At 49.9% G+C, this 17,863-nt stretch overlaps 9 protein-coding genes across 9 annotated transcripts; 3 read left to right on the forward strand and 6 right to left on the reverse strand.

The window, feature by feature from the left end:
• Positions 1 to 630: 630 nt before the first annotated feature.
• LRP88_02362 (major facilitator superfamily domain-containing protein) lies at positions 631 to 2,640 on the reverse strand (the record flags this gene model as incomplete). The annotated part of the gene is made up of 9 exons (XM_083239014.1): positions 631 to 758; positions 815 to 948; positions 1,000 to 1,207; positions 1,264 to 1,421; positions 1,483 to 1,703; positions 1,757 to 1,837; positions 1,896 to 2,182; positions 2,254 to 2,416; positions 2,473 to 2,640. The coding sequence occupies 9 exons, from the start codon at positions 2,638 to 2,640 to the stop codon at positions 631 to 633; spliced, it is 1,548 nt and encodes a 515-aa protein (XP_083104144.1).
• Positions 2,641 to 3,112: 472 nt separating this feature from the next.
• LRP88_02363 (Alpha/Beta hydrolase protein) lies at positions 3,113 to 4,080 on the forward strand (the record flags this gene model as incomplete). Its single annotated transcript, XM_083239015.1, has 4 exons — positions 3,113 to 3,370; positions 3,456 to 3,735; positions 3,793 to 3,960; positions 4,016 to 4,080. 4 exons carry the CDS (start codon positions 3,113 to 3,115, stop codon positions 4,078 to 4,080), a joined length of 771 nt encoding a protein of 256 aa, XP_083104145.1.
• Positions 4,081 to 4,876: 796 nt separating this feature from the next.
• On the forward strand, positions 4,877 to 6,032 carry LRP88_02364 (SDR family NAD(P)-dependent oxidoreductase; the record flags this gene model as incomplete). Its single annotated transcript, XM_083239016.1, has 6 exons — positions 4,877 to 4,949; positions 5,023 to 5,253; positions 5,317 to 5,484; positions 5,538 to 5,771; positions 5,830 to 5,897; positions 5,955 to 6,032. The coding sequence occupies 6 exons, from the start codon at positions 4,877 to 4,879 to the stop codon at positions 6,030 to 6,032; spliced, it is 852 nt and encodes a 283-aa protein (XP_083104146.1).
• A 227-nt stretch (positions 6,033 to 6,259) lies between these two features.
• Positions 6,260 to 8,189, reverse strand: LRP88_02365 (transcription factor domain-containing protein; the record flags this gene model as incomplete). Its single annotated transcript, XM_083239017.1, has 5 exons — positions 6,260 to 6,806; positions 6,869 to 7,187; positions 7,245 to 7,312; positions 7,371 to 7,737; positions 7,796 to 8,189. The coding sequence occupies 5 exons, from the start codon at positions 8,187 to 8,189 to the stop codon at positions 6,260 to 6,262; spliced, it is 1,695 nt and encodes a 564-aa protein (XP_083104147.1).
• Positions 8,190 to 9,101: 912 nt separating this feature from the next.
• LRP88_02366 (AhpD-like protein) lies at positions 9,102 to 9,623 on the forward strand (the record flags this gene model as incomplete). Its single annotated transcript, XM_083239018.1, has 1 exon — positions 9,102 to 9,623. The coding sequence occupies one exon, from the start codon at positions 9,102 to 9,104 to the stop codon at positions 9,621 to 9,623; it is 522 nt and encodes a 173-aa protein (XP_083104148.1).
• A 787-nt stretch (positions 9,624 to 10,410) lies between these two features.
• On the reverse strand, positions 10,411 to 11,874 carry LRP88_02367 (Lactonase, 7-bladed beta-propeller-domain-containing protein; the record flags this gene model as incomplete). The annotated part of the gene is made up of 7 exons (XM_083239019.1): positions 10,411 to 10,811; positions 10,866 to 10,940; positions 10,991 to 11,003; positions 11,065 to 11,200; positions 11,251 to 11,309; positions 11,369 to 11,541; positions 11,595 to 11,874. 7 exons carry the CDS (start codon positions 11,872 to 11,874, stop codon positions 10,411 to 10,413), a joined length of 1,137 nt encoding a protein of 378 aa, XP_083104149.1.
• A 519-nt stretch (positions 11,875 to 12,393) lies between these two features.
• Positions 12,394 to 13,626, reverse strand: LRP88_02368 (acetyl-CoA acetyltransferase; the record flags this gene model as incomplete). The annotated part of the gene is made up of 1 exon (XM_083239020.1): positions 12,394 to 13,626. The coding sequence occupies one exon, from the start codon at positions 13,624 to 13,626 to the stop codon at positions 12,394 to 12,396; it is 1,233 nt and encodes a 410-aa protein (XP_083104150.1).
• A 599-nt stretch (positions 13,627 to 14,225) lies between these two features.
• LRP88_02369 (uncharacterized protein) lies at positions 14,226 to 15,167 on the reverse strand (the record flags this gene model as incomplete). Its single annotated transcript, XM_083239021.1, has 1 exon — positions 14,226 to 15,167. The coding sequence occupies one exon, from the start codon at positions 15,165 to 15,167 to the stop codon at positions 14,226 to 14,228; it is 942 nt and encodes a 313-aa protein (XP_083104151.1).
• A 666-nt stretch (positions 15,168 to 15,833) lies between these two features.
• Positions 15,834 to 17,845, reverse strand: LRP88_02370 (flavin-containing monooxygenase; the record flags this gene model as incomplete). Its single annotated transcript, XM_083239022.1, has 6 exons — positions 15,834 to 15,883; positions 15,939 to 16,477; positions 16,537 to 16,906; positions 16,967 to 17,053; positions 17,116 to 17,178; positions 17,233 to 17,845. The coding sequence occupies 6 exons, from the start codon at positions 17,843 to 17,845 to the stop codon at positions 15,834 to 15,836; spliced, it is 1,722 nt and encodes a 573-aa protein (XP_083104152.1).
• Positions 17,846 to 17,863: the final 18 nt, after the last annotated feature.

Consider the following 17,863-nt stretch of genomic DNA (forward strand, 5'->3'; position numbering starts at 1 on the left):
TTTAGTGCAAAGTCCTTTCCGCGTCTGATAAACAATGCGTTTCTTGTTGGCCAAGTGTACTATCGCAACCTCATAACCATGTTTTCAATATAAACGTCATGTCCGATTTCCCCTTCATGACGCACTGCAATTCACTGTCACTTCGTCATTCGGGGTTGATGAAACGTAGCATTTCAAAGAATACCACGATTATGATGTGGCTTCATTTGCTCTGCACCGTCAAATGATGCTTCCAACTAGCTGACTCTGGTGGTCACCGATCGGTCATACTCGGATGCTCCCCATGGCCACTTGTCGGACTTTGATCAAATCAAGATTCGATGCAACCGAGCCCAAAGAGAATGGATAGTTAGTTCTATCTGGGGCAGTTCCTAGCATTAACTAACTGCACGAGCACAAGACTGTTGACACAAGGAGAGGTACCGGACACCACCTGTCTTTGGATGCACCGGTTAAGTCAATAGACTTATGATCAAAGTCATAATATAAATTTCAAAACTGATGAATGGTTCCTGAAGTCTCCGGTGTAGCACCTAATCATGTGCTGTTTGCATTGCCCCATAGAACTATCTACCAAACGTCCAAAAGAGAGAACGGGTATTTACCAGGCTACGGTAACCATGTATTGATTTACAGAACATATCGAAAGTCCTTGTTCTCAAATTCAGTCTGATCCCTCATTCCAGCTTCGTTACTCCTCTCCTTGTTAGGAGGTCCATATGTCTTGTCTCGGTGCCTGTTGATAAGGAACATGTATACTGGAAATTCAGGTATTAGTCCCATGTTGACTTCCCGAAAAAGATATGAAACTTACCCAGAAGACCAAGATGGCAGCAGAACTTGATGGCGTAACCAACCAGAAGTCCAATTGTGGCACCGGTGAAATGGGGGGCCTGGGATTTCTTCACGACGAAAGGACCGGCAAAGTTTCCCCAGCAATAGGCCGTGCTGACATGCTGCGTTAGTCAAGTTTGGTCAGGCCTATGATGGGGTACCTACAAGACCAAGGCGCTGGCGAGAGAGCGGTGGGTATATCCAGCCATGTTGGAGGAGATGGTAGTCAGGGACACGGTGAAGCCGACCGACTGCGTGTTGACCAGCCAGAAACATACAAGCCGGCCCCAGGTATTTTCTCGAGGAAGATAGGCCATGCACGCCGCAGAAACGGTGCAGATCATGTTAGCAGCCGTGGCAGTGAGCAGACGCGCTTTTCATCCTGTTAGAAGGCGGACCACAACAGGGCATTGAGGGGGCTTAACTGACAGTTTGGGACATTGAGAATAATGCTTCCACCGATGAAGAGACCAATGATCTGGATAGCATCTCCGACTGACTTCAACTGTGTAGTTTTGGTAGTGCTGAAGCCCATGTCTCGGATGATGATGGTCGAGAAGGAGTTGACAACACCGTTAGGAATGGCACTGCAAGATGAACAAGGTTAGTTGACAGACCATAAGTGCCAGCATAAGCGTCTTGACGTACGCAGCAAAGACCGAGACAAAGATGAGCAGGGTCTTGGGGTCAGTGAAGCCAAGGACAACTTGGCTCTTGTCGAAAGCCTTGTTCTTGATACCTGTTTCGTTGGCTGCGACTCTCTTGACTGCAATCAAGCGCTCGCGATGGTTGAGGAATCTGGCGTTTGAGGGAGAATCGGGGAGCAGGAACCAGATGACAGAGGCCCAGAGACATGTAGCCCCGCCGAGCTGGAAAGTGTCAGTCTTGATGTGTTGAAGCTTCCCGTTTACGTGAGACCTACAATGAAGAAGATGAGCTCCCAACGCTCAGGCTTGAGGTCAACAGGGAGCTTGGAAACGCCCATGGAAATATATGAGCCAACCTGATGAACAAATGTCAGTGTCACCGCTCTGAAGATGCTAAGGCTGTATGCAGCTTACGATACCACCCCAACCCAGCGATGAATACCAGATACATTGGCGAAGTGGGATCTCTCGTCTGGTGTACCAAAAGCCAGTCATGAGGGTCAGACCGGGTGTGACAGCAGCTTCAAAGATACCCATGATGAAGCGCACACCCAGCGCGCTTGAGTAGTCTCGGCTCTGAGTCATGAGGATGACCATGAGCCCCCAGAAGAAGACACTGATGGCCATGACTTTCTGCGCGGGAAAGCGACCAATCAGCCATCCACAGGGGTACTGTCCGAAGAAGTAGCCGGCATAGACCACTACAGTATTCGTATCAGTAAGATGCTATCGACATACGGCACGAATGGGCGTGTTCGAGGAGGAGACTGACTTGCAGAGAGGTAATTGAACTGATTTCCCTTAAGCCCCAGGGCCTCCTGGTATCCGAAGAGGTTGGCATAGTTGAGAGAGGTCTTGTCCATGAACTGAAGCGCTTGGGTGATGAGAAACATGGGAAGGATGACGAGATCGAGTTTCCATCGCAATTTCTTAGCCTATAATTGTGTTAGCCAGAGCAATCGAGGCGCCAGGGGAGGAATGGACAACGCACCTCGGCATCTGAAAACTCAAGATCGCGAGCCTCAAGGTACTCGTTGTAACCGACGGCATTTTCCCGATCATTCATGTCCAGGTCCCTGTGACCGCCCTTGAGCTCCGAGTCCTCAATGGCATGGACGCTGGGAGGAGACTCGGGGATGGGCTTAGGAACGTCCGTCATTGTTGCAGATGGTCTTGTTGTGCGCAAAGCAGAAAAGAGGCTGGGTTAACACTTTCGAGAACGGGCTGCTCGAGGGAGAGTCGGGGTACTATTTAACAAGTGCATGGCCGCATGGTAAAAGCAACTTTTCAGATTCTGGGGTTGCTAGCATCTCCACCTTTACCCCATGGGGCTGGCCTGACTCGGCACCACCATTGACCAATCAAGAGGGACTCAAAAGACTCATGAATCGCTGGAGTATCCCCACGGCGAGTTTCCGCGGCTGCAAACCGAGAAGTGGATGTTGTGATTCTTGTCTGTGGGCGACAGCCGCCTCTAATCCAACACTGAGGGTTATTTAGTTGATAACAGGCAACTCGTATGATCTTGAATACAAGCACGAACAAAGCCCAACTTGGCCAAAAATAACTATTAGTTACGTCTTTGACCGTTTACCCTCGTCGTACCTAGTTCTAATCCATTTAATCACACCATGGGCCAATCAGCCTCGCAGCAGTCTAGCAGCGAGACGTACCTGGCCAAGCCCAGCGGGAGCTGCTGTCTCAAAGGGGCCATCCATGAGGGCGAGTCCAGAGGCACTTGGGAGACCATCGCAGATGTCGAAACCTACGTCTCGAGACCGAAACCGGACAAGGCCAATGGACACATACTCCTCTACTTTCCGGACGTATGGGGCATGTTCCCCAATGGCCTGTTGGTCATGGATGCCTTTGCCGATGCAGGCTACTTGGTCTTAGGCCTCGACTACTTCCGTGGGGCTAGTTCACACCTTGTACACAGTTCAAAATGTCCAATTGACTAACGCTACGCTACAGGACCCCGTTTGGAAGCATCGCAAAGACCGCCATACACACAATCCGGACTTTGACTACGAGGCCTGGAAGCGCAAGCACACAGCCTTTGCTGATGCAGCGGTTCCGAAATGGGTCGACGCCGTTAAGAAGAGCTACGGCGCGAGCACGACCAAGTTTGCCTGTGTTGGCTACTGCTTCGGGGCACCCTATGTGTGCAACGAACTGAAGGCCGATACAGTGACGGTCGGGGCCTTTGCTCACCCAGCGTTCCTCAAGGAACATCATTTCCATGATCTAAAAAGTAAGTAGCTACACCTTCAGGATCACAGGGGTGACAGGGCTCACTGACTATGCACAGAGCCTCTGTTTCTGTCCTGCTCAGAGGTCGACCACACGTTTGACGTCGCCTCGCGACGTCGAGCACTAGATATCCTACAGTCTAACAAGAAGGTCTTTCACTACCAGGTATTTTCCGGTGTCGAGCATGGATTTGCTCTAAGAGGTGATCCAAAGGATCTTTACCAACGTGAGCCTTGTTACCCCTAGAGTGTGTTGTGTTGAGTTGCGCTAATAAGCCATAGGGTGGGTGAAGGAGCAGAGCCTTGCGAGCATTGTGGCGTGGTTTGATTACTGGTTATCCCAATAGATGTCCCAAGACAAATAGACGAATACTAGACTGTAACATAGATTTGTACGTAGTGAAGCGTGCTCCCAACTAAAGTGCCCCATTGTTAGGTATTCATCTCATCTATGTCATGTCTTACGTAGATATGCGTGTATATCAATGGTGGCGTCTAGGGCCCCTGCGTTATCTGAGTATTTATTCACAATGCATTCAATCGATCCTCTGACAGACCTGCAACTATGTAGACCGATAATAAACTCGGCCAGTCCCTAAATGAACAGATATTGCCCTTATTCAGGGTCGATATAAACATTCAAGTTCATCCTATTACAGACGGTATCAATGTAAGAGGCTACATGAGTCATAAAAACATCGACGTTAAAAAGGATAACGCATTTCAAAGTCTGCGTGGGCGTGCTAAGAAGGGGCATCACCATTGCGATGCAGCGATAGTAACACCATGCAACAAATCTAACCAGAGCTCTGCAATCTCAGCATGAGATTCCGGGGGGGAAGCCAAATGGAGACTTCCACTTTTCCCCCACATCGCGAGTCTCGCAAACCCTCCCCTCCTGACTCAACACTCAAAGGAGCAGGGTTGTTCGGCCATTGTCCGCGCCGAGTCCCCGGAGTCTTGACCAGCAGAGTCTGGCAATTCGCCGCGGTGATGGACGATGTGGGATCATCGGCCTAGTGATAAAATTATTTATTCAGTGATAATCGATCACCAAGCATTTGTCAACCAATCTTGGCAATTACCAGCGCTAGAAACTCGAGTAAACCTCTTAAGACAAACTTCCTCTACACCCACATCACAATGACTCCCCCTCGAGCCTTCGACTTCACTGGAGATGTAGCCATCGTTACTGGTGCAGGTTCCCGCATGGATGGTCAGTCTACCGACGCTACAGCGCCTACACCATCTTTTCTCTCGTTCCTAGGAGACTAACCCCCCTGGTGAAGGCGAGATTGGCAACGGCCGTGCGGCTGCCATCCTCCTTGCACGTCACGGTGCCAAGGTCGTCCTCGTAGACTACAACGTGGACTGGGCCAAGGAGACAAAACGAATGATTGATGAGGAGGGCGGTATCTCCGAGGTTGTCCAAGCCGATGTGACGAAAGAAGAATCGTGCAAGAATGCTATCGACAAGACTGTCGAACTGTGGGGGGCTGTTCACATTCTTGTCAATATTGGTACGTCAGATGACATCCATGATTAGAGCCATGAACACCTCCTGACACTGACGATACAAACAGTCGGCGTAGGCGGCGCAATGGGTGACGCCACAACAATCAACCTCGATGCTTGGGACAGGGACTTTCGAATCAACGTCACTAGCATGGTCATGATGAGCCGATATGCCATTCCCGAGATGAGAAAGCAGGGTCGAGGATCCATCGTCAACATGTCATCTGTGAGCGGATGTAAGCATCTTTCCACCATACACAACAAGCTAGCCCGGCTAAAACATGCTTAGTGCTCGGTGGAAACCCCAGTTTGCTCTACCCAACAACAAAGGGAGCCATCATCCAGATGACACGTGCCATGGCTGCCCATCACGGCCGTGAGAACATTCGCGTCAACTGTGTTGCGCCCGGAATGGTGTACACCCCCATGACAAGAGGACGTGGAATGACAGATGAGATGAGACAGGCTAGAATTAACCAGAATCTGATGAAGAAGGAGGGTACTGGTTGGGATGTTGGCTACGGTAAGCAAGCTCAAGATATGCATGTCTCAGATACCCAAAGCTGACATTGGGATGATAGCCATTTTGTTCCTGGCCAGTAAGGAGGCTGGTTGGATCACGGGTCTCATCATGCCTGTCGATGGAGGAGTAAGCCCCCCTGAGCTACCAAATCTTTATCTGTGAACCACTAACAACCTCTCACAGACCACGGCTGGCAAGGCCGATAGACCAGCTCTCAAGGCTGACACATTAGCCGAAGCAAACACAGGTATTCAGAACTGATACCCATGTAATGGATAGACACGTTTAAAGCATCGCCGTAAAATAACCACGATAAGGGACTTGGAATAAAGGATGATTTGTACAAGTCAACTATAAATCCTGACAACAGAGCTTGACTAAGAATATCCTTGACAAAATGTTCCTTACTTGCGCTACGCGTTCGAGTCTCACTCTCCGCTGTGGTAGAGACGCACGCCTCGATGTGTTAGACAGGGCACTTGACGGAATTACGGTGCGTGTCTCATCACTTCATCCACATCAATTTGTAGCTCAGGATAACAGTCCAGAGACGCCATGGCATCCATGCTCATACCGTTGAGGTACGCGTCCATGTCAAAATCGTTTGGGCTTGCAGGATCAAGATATGGGAACGCCGGGATGTAGCTGTTGATTATGGCTGAGACGGCATTATCAGACAAGGCCTGATCGGGCGGTGCTCGCTGAGCAGGAGTTCGCTTGAGGCCTTTAATGATGATGTGCAGACTACGCTCCAGGAGCGGACATTTTGCCATGCCTCGGTTGAGGGCCCTCAGGAATGTCTGCATGGTTGGATGTGTTGCGCCGTCATTAATCTTGGCATCCTCGAGAACAGCTGATGCACCTGTGTAGATGCAGTATCCCATGAGGTAGGTGATATTCTCGAAGCCAAAGGTCGACTCGAGCATCAGGAGCAGCTTCTCCATACTCTGGGCTGCGCTCATGCATACTTGGTAGTAAGCTGGAGCAGACCAAAACGGCCGATGCGCTAGAATGACAGAGGTGAAGTATAGGAGACTTTTCACAAGTGTCAGCAACATGTGAGCTAGAATGGGGCAATGCCGAGAGAGGGCACCTACTTCTGGGAGATGATGTGTGGGGGCGGGCATATAGTTGGTAAGAATTCTGGGTTATATCGTAGGTGCACGGGAGACTCGTTCCGCCAAGTATCCAAGCGAGCCTTGATTTCGTTCAGGGATGACTCGGTAATGGCCCTGCTTCGCTTCGAATAAAGCTGGACTATGATGTCGTTGATGATGACGGAGAGTTTACAAGAATTTTCAAAGCATGAGACAGCATGGCTTTGCATAACGGGATACTGGCTGGGTGCCAGTCGAGTCAAAGGTGAAGTGTCTTCGTAGTAAGGTGACCAAACTTCAGACTCTGCCGAGTCATCCACTATACAGAAGGTCAGTCAGTACACAGACACTATAGAATCAGCTGCAGTGTGCCTACTAAAGTCAATGGGGCTCTGCGGTAGTTCCGTAACGGCAGGGAGTCTCCCCGTGTAGAGACTGATGGCCCTGCAAGGAGTTCACATTAGAAAACGTTGCTTTCTTTGCGTAGGTGGGATGAACTCACTTGTCCCAGAAATAGCAGCTCCAAAACAACCTCTTTCGAATCTCCAAATCTACGGGATCGAAGCCCTTGAGATCGGCAATATCGGGGCCATTATGCTGCAGGCCAAGGTCTGCTGACATCCGAAAGGCCATTCCGCTATACAGCCACGCCTGTGAGATGGCTCCTTGCGCCAGTTCCCGGGCACTCAACTGGAGAAGGGCTTGTATGGTGGGGATGGAGCTGGACTTTTGTATCTCGTCGCCGAGAAGCAATCGAACACGAGAGAAGAGGAGTTGCGCGTGGTTGCTGTCGTGGTATTTGGAGGCATGAGCACATAAAACAAGGAGAAGAAGCTCGGAGTAGTAGCGACCGCTAGTTGTCATGTCACCTTAATATAACAAGAGTTAGTTATGGACGTGGTAGCTTTTATGAAGAAAAGTACGTACGCATGAATGCTGGCCTGTACACCCACATGAACATAGGAGCAACCCAGGTCCAGTGCAGATGAAGCAGCCTTGCAATAACCTGACGAGGTAGACCAAGTTGAAGGGCCGCATTTCCTAGTGCAAATTCCTCCCAGATGGTAGATTCTTGAGCACGCGATACCAAATATGCCCTTACGTCGGTCCTCTTGGACCCGTCGCCACGGGTCAGCGAGTTTGTGGATGGCGAGGCCAGGCCCAGAGGTTCATGGACAGCAGATGTCGGGCCGTAGTAACAGATCTTGCCGTGCTCATCCACGCTGAGATCGATGGCCAGTGAGTCTTGAGGGGTGCTGTTGATGGCTTCGGTTGGGTGAGAAGGATCTTGTAGGTCTTTCGAATGGGCCTGGTGTGTCATGGGTGACGTATCTGGCACAGTCGGTTCCATGTGGTGTCGCGGGGGCAACGGTACGGTTGCAGAAAGGTCTTTGGTCGCGAACAAAGCTGGAGCTGGGGCTACTCTCTCAGCAACAGATACTCTCGTGCCTTGACGATTAACTGATGGACCGACTTCTTGGAGTCTCCCAATTGTCTCCTCAGCCTCCTGCAGCTTCCGCGCCATGGCGACAACCTGAGAGAGCGGTGGAGGTTTGTCGTAGCGGCATTCCACATTGTAGATTTCGCATGTTTTACACGTTGGCTGACTACCTTCACATCGGACCTGATGATATCGTGGGACGAGTTAGCAACAATCATCCATATTAACAAATTCCACGATTAGATCAGGCCGGTAGATAAGTGTTACCTTCTTGGCACGACAATTAGCACATGTTAAGCCTCGATATTTGCGAGACAGACGCGGTTTCTTGGAGCGGTTGGGGGAGGCAGGACCAAGTGCCTGTGCCTCTGATGCTGGTCCGCCATTGGTCTCCATTGTTCAGGGGACAAGATATGACGGTATCCGTAGTATCAGGCAGATCTCCAGATAAGCTTGGATCACTTGGAGGAAACAGAGATGGCCGACGGGGGAAATCCGAATCTTGGGAGCGTCGCCAACGTTAGGTCACAGTCCGAAAGTGGCGAAACGAGAGACCTTGCTGCTTACCATGATTGGCTCGGTCAATCTCCGCGGCGCATTTCCGCGGCGAGTGCGGGGAATGAGGACCAAGAGTCCAACAAGCGAAGAGCGTTGACGTGATGAACGAGGCCGGGAGTAACTATGTAGTGATTGTTTAGCATGGATATTAATAACACTTCCCATGTCTAAAACTGGCTTGTTATTTCAGGCAGTCTATTTCCTCTTATGGACCTGACAAACAAACCAGCCACCATGAGAATTCCTTACATCCCCAACCCTCCACCAACCTCTTCCCCTGAAGAGGAGACCGTTGTGGCCGCCATTGCGGCCCGTCGTCACCCTCGTCCTATTCAACCACTCGACTTGGCACTACTACATTCCCCCCACATCGCCGCCGGCTGGAACACGTTTGTAGGGGCCATCCGCACAAAGACTTTGCTCGCCGATGACCTGCGTGAGCTCGCCATCTGTCGCATCGCCGTTGTCAACAGAGCTTGGTATGAGTGGATGCACCATGCCCCACTGGCCGTCAATAGCGGTGTTACTTCAGAGTCAATGAATGAGATACTGAAGGAGGCGAGCTTGCTTCGCAGTAAAAGGCCACATGGTTTTACTGAGAAGCAATGGGCTGTTTGTGTTGTGGCGGACGAGATGACGAGAAATGTACAAGTTGCTGATGAAACCTTTACCTGGCTCAAGGGTCTCATCAGTCACCAAGAAGTGGTGGAAGTTGTGGCGACGGTATGTACAGTCTCTGGGCAATACTTCTCTTAGAGAAGCTTACCGCATTTCATTTAGGTTGCATGTTACAACTGTGTGAGCCGCTTTCTTGTGGCATTAGATGGTGAGTGTTTGACTTTCTCCCTTGCGTCTTATGTTTGTCTATCATCCTGCCCTTGAGACTAAGAATATTGCAATGCAGTCGGAGAAAGAAATAATACTCTTCCAACACCGTTATAGAGAGTAACATGTGAGGAACCCAAGCTAGGAATGAACGGTCGATGAATGTAAAAACATCCCAAGTCTGTAGTAAATTGTGTTTGCATATAGCGGACCCTGAACATCACAGAAGCCGCTGTTTCCAAACCCAGGCTGTGTGTCTAAATGCTTTCCGGGCTAGAGATACGAGTTGATGTCTGACATGGGAAAATAGCTCAGTTCTTGCTTGGCTCACGCTATTGCAGGTGGCAAATGCAGAAGCCTGTGCTCAATAAAGAGCTGCTGCACATACAGGCAGTATTTCTAGTGTATAAGCCAAAAGAGCTTGGAGGTAGTTGTGGTCGCATTCAGCAGAGAACGAATTCTTGTCGCACAATCGACATGCAATGAAGCAAAAGACCTTGGACTAATAAGATCAGGCAGAGCAACTTCAACTGTCTCCATTCTCGGCCAAATCCCATCATGCAACGGAAATTGAACGGACTACGCTCCTTGCGCGTCAAACTGGCATTATTCTGCTGCTATGTAACTTTCCTCGCCACGCACTGCTCCAAGTTTTAAAATAAATAGGTTTGGACATGCTGTAGCCTCAATGCATCCCAGAGACGTGCTTGCAAGAATGCTAGTCAAGCCAGGTTGCTTCGTAAGGTGTGCTATTGTCAGGATAGTGCAGTGAAGCCACCAGATCGAGGCTGTAGTTCGACGGGGTCCAACCAAGGATGAACATGCAGCCCTCGGAAGTATCGCTGAGATACATGTAGTCCGTGATACCGTTCGGGTCGCTGTTCGTCTCATCTTGCCACGGAGCGACTCGCAGACCACCTGCAGATCCGAGAGTAACTGGCGCCTCGTAGAATGAGACAGCATTCTCCTGCTTGAGATAGCCAGCGTCATCCAGGGCAAAGGCGGCGACGTATCCGTTTGCCTCGGTGTTATTCCAGCTGCGAGTACTCGTGAAGAGATACTTGCCATTGCGTGACATCTGGACTGTATTGCCACGGAAGGTATAGATGCCCCTCATATCTGTAAATTCTGGTTAAATAGTGCTAAACTGCAGATTTCGATATCATGGCTCACCATCAGGAATGGCACTGCCTCTCTGGACGTGCTCAAGACGGGTTTCAAGAATGTCATATACATCAAGCCATTGGCCTAGAGATATTAGTAACAATGGTCGCATGAATCCCCATGTCTCTGCTCACTGTGCTCGGTCATCTGACACAAATCAAATCAGTGTCCGCTATCTGTATAGCTTCCCATACTCGGGGTCGCTTACCACGTAGAGAAGTCTTCCATCTTTACTGGGAAAAGAGTTTCGCGGCCCATCGCCTTCGGTAGGGCTGAGATTAATCGACAGAGGCGTAGCAGTACCGTTTTCCGCAATGTCATACATGAAGATGGAGTTCATCCCCCTGGACTAAATTAGTCACTTGAGTTACAAAACACCTGGTTTAGTGCATACAAATGTGGTACAAAGCCCTTTCGGTTGATATTGATATCAAAAGCGTGAGCGCCATAGAGCTTGGGGGGGAACGTTAGTACTGACGGTTCAGAGCCACGAGGGTATGCATTGAACCTACCACAGCCGCTCTTGTCTTGTTCACATTCACAATTTCTTCTTCAGGTACCATGTAGAGCTCCTCAACCTGCTTGCCAATGCCACCGACTTCTGTGAGAGCATGAATGCTGGCGGTTGAACCACCAGATGAAAAAGCCAAGTTGCCATCATCAGAAAAATAGCATGAAGAAGAGGCTTAGGTAGTATCAGTAGCTGTATCAGAGATTTCTACACTATTGCAAACTTACTGATATTCACCGTATCAAGGTGAGTAAATTGATAATTCTGATCAACTGACCACGAAAACAGCTGAGGGGGTTCGCTCATGGCAGTAGCATAGACATGGGTCTTGGCAGCATTGCTAGTAACGAATTGGTGAAGACCAAAGCCAGGAATTGTAGAGTTCAAAGTCAAAGTCCGAGCAATGGTATCAAAAGCGAGGAGGAATAGAGTTCTGTTGGTGTAAGAGCCCGACACAAGATGGTGGAGGGAGCTCCCGTATGAACTCGTGAATTCGATAGCAGGCATATTCAAGATGTTTTTGATTCAGGAAATGATGTTTCCGTTGTAATTGAACTGCTATCCTGTTTGGTTTGTCCGGTAATTGAGTACTGCTTGCAGCGACTTATATACATGTGACTGAGAAGCTACCCCGGACCATGAAAAGTGTCAATCCTGTTCTCACAATGCTGATCCTTGAGCTTTCCCCGCGTTCTTGGTTCAAGGCCTTAGTCCCTTGCCTGAAACTGGCACGAGTTTAGTTGAATAACTGGCTACTGAAGTTCAAGCTGATGCATCATGTCGGATTTTGGGCGCGGGACTTGTCCGCGGAGGTCTTGATGATCATAAACGTGGAAGCTCGAGAGCGGGCGACAAGCCATGCTTACATCATTGCAGTTTGAAACTTGCTTGGAGGCGAGATTGATTATGTTGTACCACCACCACTGAACTGATCCTATAATCGCTCCAAGAAACTCGTCTTAACAGTCTCATTCTCGGAGTAAATTGAGCGGTTTAGTCTATTTTTCTGAATCTACGACCTCAAATCTATTCTCGTACAAACAATCCAGCCATGCCCATGCCAGTTCCAACGCACATACTGACTATGCCCAACTCACCGCCATCAGGCCGCCCCAGGCCATGCATCAAAGTGCTGGTCAACCTTGCACCCGTTGCGCCAAGGGGGTGCCCTAGGGCAATAGCACCTCCGTTCGGATTAACCCTGTTATCCAAGTATGCTTTCTCGAGGTCTAGTTTTTTGAGACAATAGATTGCTTGACTCGCGAAGGCTTCATTGATTTCCCATCTGTGAATATCCTTCTGTGTCAAACCAACGCTATCGAGCAGCCTCGGGATCGCAATTGCTGGTCCGATGCCCATCTCATCTGGCGAACAACCAACCGTGACTGCAGAAACAAACTTTCCCATGATGTTGCTGCTTAAACCATGTTCTTCTGTGGCACTGCGCCTCATGAGAAGTGTTGCAGCGGCGCCATCTGACACTTGAGATGAGTTTCCAGCGGTTGAGGTGCCGTCGGTTTTGAAAGCTGGTTTCAACTTTGCCAAACCTTCCAAGCTAGCCTGCGGGCGGATTCCATCGTCTGTGTCCACAACCACGTCTCCTGATCCAGTAAGACTGCTCTGCACAACAGGAACAATCTCGGCTGAGAAAAGTCCTGACGACCTCGCTTCTGCTGCCTTCAAATGGCTGTTGACTGCAAAAAGATCCTGATCGTGCCGCGAGATCCCATACCGCTCGGCCACGTTCTCAGAGGTGATACCCATGGGGAGAATGCAATCCAGCGTGTCCTTTACGGGCGATTCCTTTAAAGTTGGCCAGAGATCAATAGGAATAGCTCGACTGCCGTAATTACGCGTCATGCTTTCCATACCCGCCCCAATTCCTACCGAGATAGTTCCAGTTCGGATCTGAGAGGCGATAGACGAGATTGCTTCGAGGGACGAGGCGCATGCGCGGTTGACAGTATAGAGAGAAGTTGTCGATGGGTAGCCAACATGGTTCATGGCCATGCGCGCCGCCTTGGATCCCCCAAGCTCAGACAATACTACACCGACTGCGACGTCTTCTATGATAGAAGATTCGAGATTAGGTAGCTTCTCGACTGTGGCTCGTAGCACAGACGCCAGGAGCTCTTCAGGGAAAGCATTCTTCAGTGATCCGCGATTTGAACGACATATAGGAGTGCGTAATGAAGATAGAATGACAATGTCACTGGGCGCCTTGGCCAGTATTGAAGTAATTCCTCTTGGTGGAAACATGGTTGCTGGGGTATGATAGAATGGCTGAGCCTCGGCAGTGCAGTGATATCTCAATATCGTCACTACCCATCCCGATGCCGTAGGAAATCATTTTTAAACCACAATTACGAACCACGTTCTGTTAAAAGCCCCCTCCTCGGGATGTCCCTGCGTCATCGTGCCAGCCAGTGCTGGTTGCAGTTACATCGGTAAGATGCCACGGCCAAATTCCGCGGGTGCCTATGCCGGGACGGTAAATTTTGGACCTTTTGCAAACTCTAGTGCAATAGCCTTCAGAGGAATTACCGCATGATACCTGGAACTTGAATCAATGCGCCGATCAAGACTTGGGTGTGGCCGAAGAGCCAGGCGACTATAGACAACCTGGCCTTGATATACCCCCTGGAAATTCATCAGACTGCATTGTTCTCATAAATAGGCAGCATTTGCAGCAGTTTTTCATTCTGTCAGTCGAACAGTAAGCAGCAGGCATTTAAGATTGATAACTTGACATTTTCTTTGGACCTGGCTGATTCTTCTACTGCCCATCTTCGTTAATCAGCTTCAACCCTGACTAGCCCATGGTGTTTTTTGAGCATCTCATGTGACTACAAAAACCTTCAAGTGGACTCATTCTTTTTCACTCCCCAAAGTTCCAAAGCGTTCTCCCTGAAAAGTCTCTCTCTCAGCCATTGCTTTCCCTCAGTCAGATCCAGCAGATGAGACACCCAAGGCCTAACATCCAGCCCTTCAAACCGAGTATGGGGCCAGTCAGATCCGAATACCACTCGCTTAGGTGCTTGCTCAAAAAGTTCTAGAGTCACGGGGTCAAGGTCCTCCCAGATGTCCGAGTCAACGTGACTGAGACGATATGCGCCCGAGATCTTCACCCATGTCGTTCCTGTTTTCAATAGTCGCACCAGAGATTCGAACCCTTTGATGTCGTAGGGGTTGACAGGGTCAGATGATTTTGGCAGAATGGGATCGCCGTAGTGATCGAAGACGACACGCACGCCTAGACTAGGCAGAAAGTCTTCGAGCTCGATGATGCGCTCCATCTTGGTGTACAGTTGAAGAACCCAGTCAAAAGGCTTGATAAGCTCGACGTACTTTTCAATCTGGTCCCTCAGCTCATTGATCGGCGTGTCATCACCGTAAGTCACGAGATTGACACGCACGGCGCGGACACCCTCGTAGTTCCACCTGCGAATGTGCTCATGTGAGGTGGTGTTTGGGTCGAATAACGCAAGACCCAACGCGCGTTCGTTTCCCACGGCACGCATGGAATCCAACATCAACGTCAGATCATAGCCGTGCGTTGCCGTCTGGACGAACAAGACATGATCGCAGCCAATGCTGTTCTCGAAGATGGTATTGTCCCAGAGATTATAAACGGCTGGCTTGTAGGGAATGTTTTCAACTGGAGGGTAGCGCACTGGATCCATGATGTGAAGATGCGAGTCCCAAGCGCCAGCGGGCATTCGAGGGTCAGCACCGCACGAGACGTTGGTCGCCCTCTTGACTATGGAGAGTGGCGGCGAAGGTGGGATTGATGGGCTCATGGCTGCAGCGTCGGTAATAGTAAAGTATCGAAAGAGGAAAAGAATGAGTGAAGGGGATGACGCTTTCATGGTACACAATACAGATAACAGAGGTAGTTTACTTGAAGCACCTTCAAAGGATAGGGGTGTTATAGGTGTAATATATGTCTCACCCACGGACCCAAAGATCAGAACAGGATCAACTCATCATTCACCACCAATCCGAGTGTACCGATTGAAGGATTAGATACTGATGTCGTCAGCCCGCGTGGTAGTTGGGGGTCATTTGTCATGTTCTACATGAGGTTCGGATGTAGTACCGTGATGAGGAGGCACCGCGGGGAATGCCCGAAATATGAAGCATAAATAGGCAGACATTTACGACATGAGACTATAATGAGAGCATTAAATTACTATTAAAATCCACTCCCAAAAGCCCGGAGCTGGATATTCCCATCACGGTGACTATCCGCGGACTTTGGCCGCGGCTGAGATAACATGGTCCACTTGGTAAGTTTCTTGCAAAGGAGTCCGATACATCCGATTGAGCATTCCCCTCACTCAATCGTCCATGGACTATCGGAATTACGCAAGTAGGGCGTCAAGCCTTCAAAGCTATGGTCATACTCCGCCTTAATCCTACCATTCCCGAGAAACGTCCATAGGTTACTGTCTAGATAATCAATATCATAGTGTTCCCACCTTGGATCCTTCAAAGTCTTGAGGAAATGCACCGACTGAGACAGTTGTTAGCATTAATGTATAATGATATTTTCCCAGGAGCATCATCACTCACTGATCCTCCCCACACGCGGACCTTCCCGTCGGCGGTATTGTCCTTGTACCAGCTGCGACACGGCGCAGAGAAAACACTCGTCTCGTGCCAGGCATCAATGTACTCGTTGAGCTGGTCAACGACTTTCCCTCGTACATCCAGTGCTTTGATGCGGTCGCTCTGCATCTTTTTGACAGCGTGGACCACGTAGTCAAGTTCTGTTTCGAAACACGGGAGAACGGTGCCATTGGCGAGGTTTCCACGGGGACCGTTCATGACGAAGTAGTTTGGAAAGCCGGGGGCTCCTATTCCCAAGTAGCACTTCGGTTCGGGGCTCCAGGCATTCTGGATGCTGATGCCGTTTCTGCCAATGAGAGGGAAATGAGGAGTCCATGCCATGTCGTATCCAGTTGCACAGACAATGACATCTGCCTCGTAGGATCCGCCGTCTCGAGTGACGAGTCCTGTACCCGTAACCGAGGTAATTTCCGAAAAATGGCATTGTACGTTGGGCTCGATAAGCGCCTCAAGGTATCCGTCTCCAGGGGTAAGACGCCTGAGCAGGCGTGAGTGGTGTTTTCACAGTGATAATTCGGCTAGGTGGGAATAGCATACCTGCAACCGACTGGCCAGGACGGGATGAGTTTCTGAGTGAGGACAGGGTCGTTCTTGAGCCTCCGATTCATCTCGGCCACCATGTACTTGTGCGCCATCTCAGACGCTTCACTGTCTTTGTAAAAGATGGCAAATCCCTCATTAATGGCATACTCGATTTTCTTGCGATAGTTGAGTAAATACTCGGGATCACTGGCCAGCTTCTGAATTTCCCGAGGAGTGTAGAAGTACTGTCCAATAGATGGATGAACAGCCTCCTTGTCCTGGATGAACTCCCCCTCCTTTTCAGAAGTCAATTCAACAGGAACGCGCGGCATGGGGGCTGAGATCCAAGTGGTTCCCCTCATGAAGCACTCGACTTTTGAAGCGACTGAATAATAACAGTTAGCAAGGCAAAAGGCACATGGTAACTGGTAGAGGGTTCTCTCACCTTTCTGGACCTGTGGGATGATCTGAATGGCAGAGGATCCATTGCCAAGCACAGCAACACGCTTGTTAGCGTAGTCAACAGAGTCTTCTCGGGTTGTTTAGCGACATTGTGCTTTGTACATGACGTTCATTCTGACGGAGGGCACTTACGGTCCCAGTCTGCGGAGTGTATCAGAGAACCTTTGAAAGAGTGAAGGCCTTCGACATCGGGCCCTGGGTAATTGCTTAGCGCGGTCATAGCAGGATCCAAAAGTCAAGCCAGCTTACATCTGTACTTGTTCAAAAGCCCAGAACCATTCACGAGGACGTGGCACCAATCAGTAACAACCTGACCATCATGCTCAACCTCGACTGCCCATTGCCCCTTCTCTTCGTGCCAGGTGGCAGACAGAACCTTATGCTTCACTTTGATATACTTGCGAAGCTGGTACTTTTCGCAAAAGTTTACAAAGTAGTCCTGGATCTCGGGCGAATAGGCATAGTACGACTTCCAGAAGGGGTTCGGCTCGAAAGTGTACGTGTAGATGTGAGCAGGGACGTCGCAAGCACATCCAGGATATCTGTTTTGCAGCCATGTGCCTCCGACTTCGTCGTTCTTTTCGTAGCACACCAGCTCGTAGTTAGTAAGCTGTCGCTCGAACTTGTAAGCTGCACATAAGCCCGTCGCGCCGGCTCCGACGTGGATGATGCGCATCTTCCTGGGTTGGGAATGCCATTGTTGTCGAAGCTGGAATGTTGATGCTTCGGCCTTTCCCACTTGGCTTGACAGCCTGAGCTTTTCAGGAAGCAAAGTCGTCGAAACCTCTCTCTGGTCGAGAGAAGCCGCAGGGGGCTGCGCCAAGGTTTCTGACGCGCTGGAAGGTTGACTATCAAGTGTCATGTTGTTAAAGCTCGGTTG

This window comes from Fusarium phalaenopsidis, assembly GCF_050370095.1.
Source record: "Fusarium phalaenopsidis strain FUZ10S chromosome Unknown contig_32286, whole genome shotgun sequence".
NCBI classification, from domain to species: Eukaryota; Fungi; Ascomycota; class Sordariomycetes; order Hypocreales; family Nectriaceae; genus Fusarium; species Fusarium phalaenopsidis.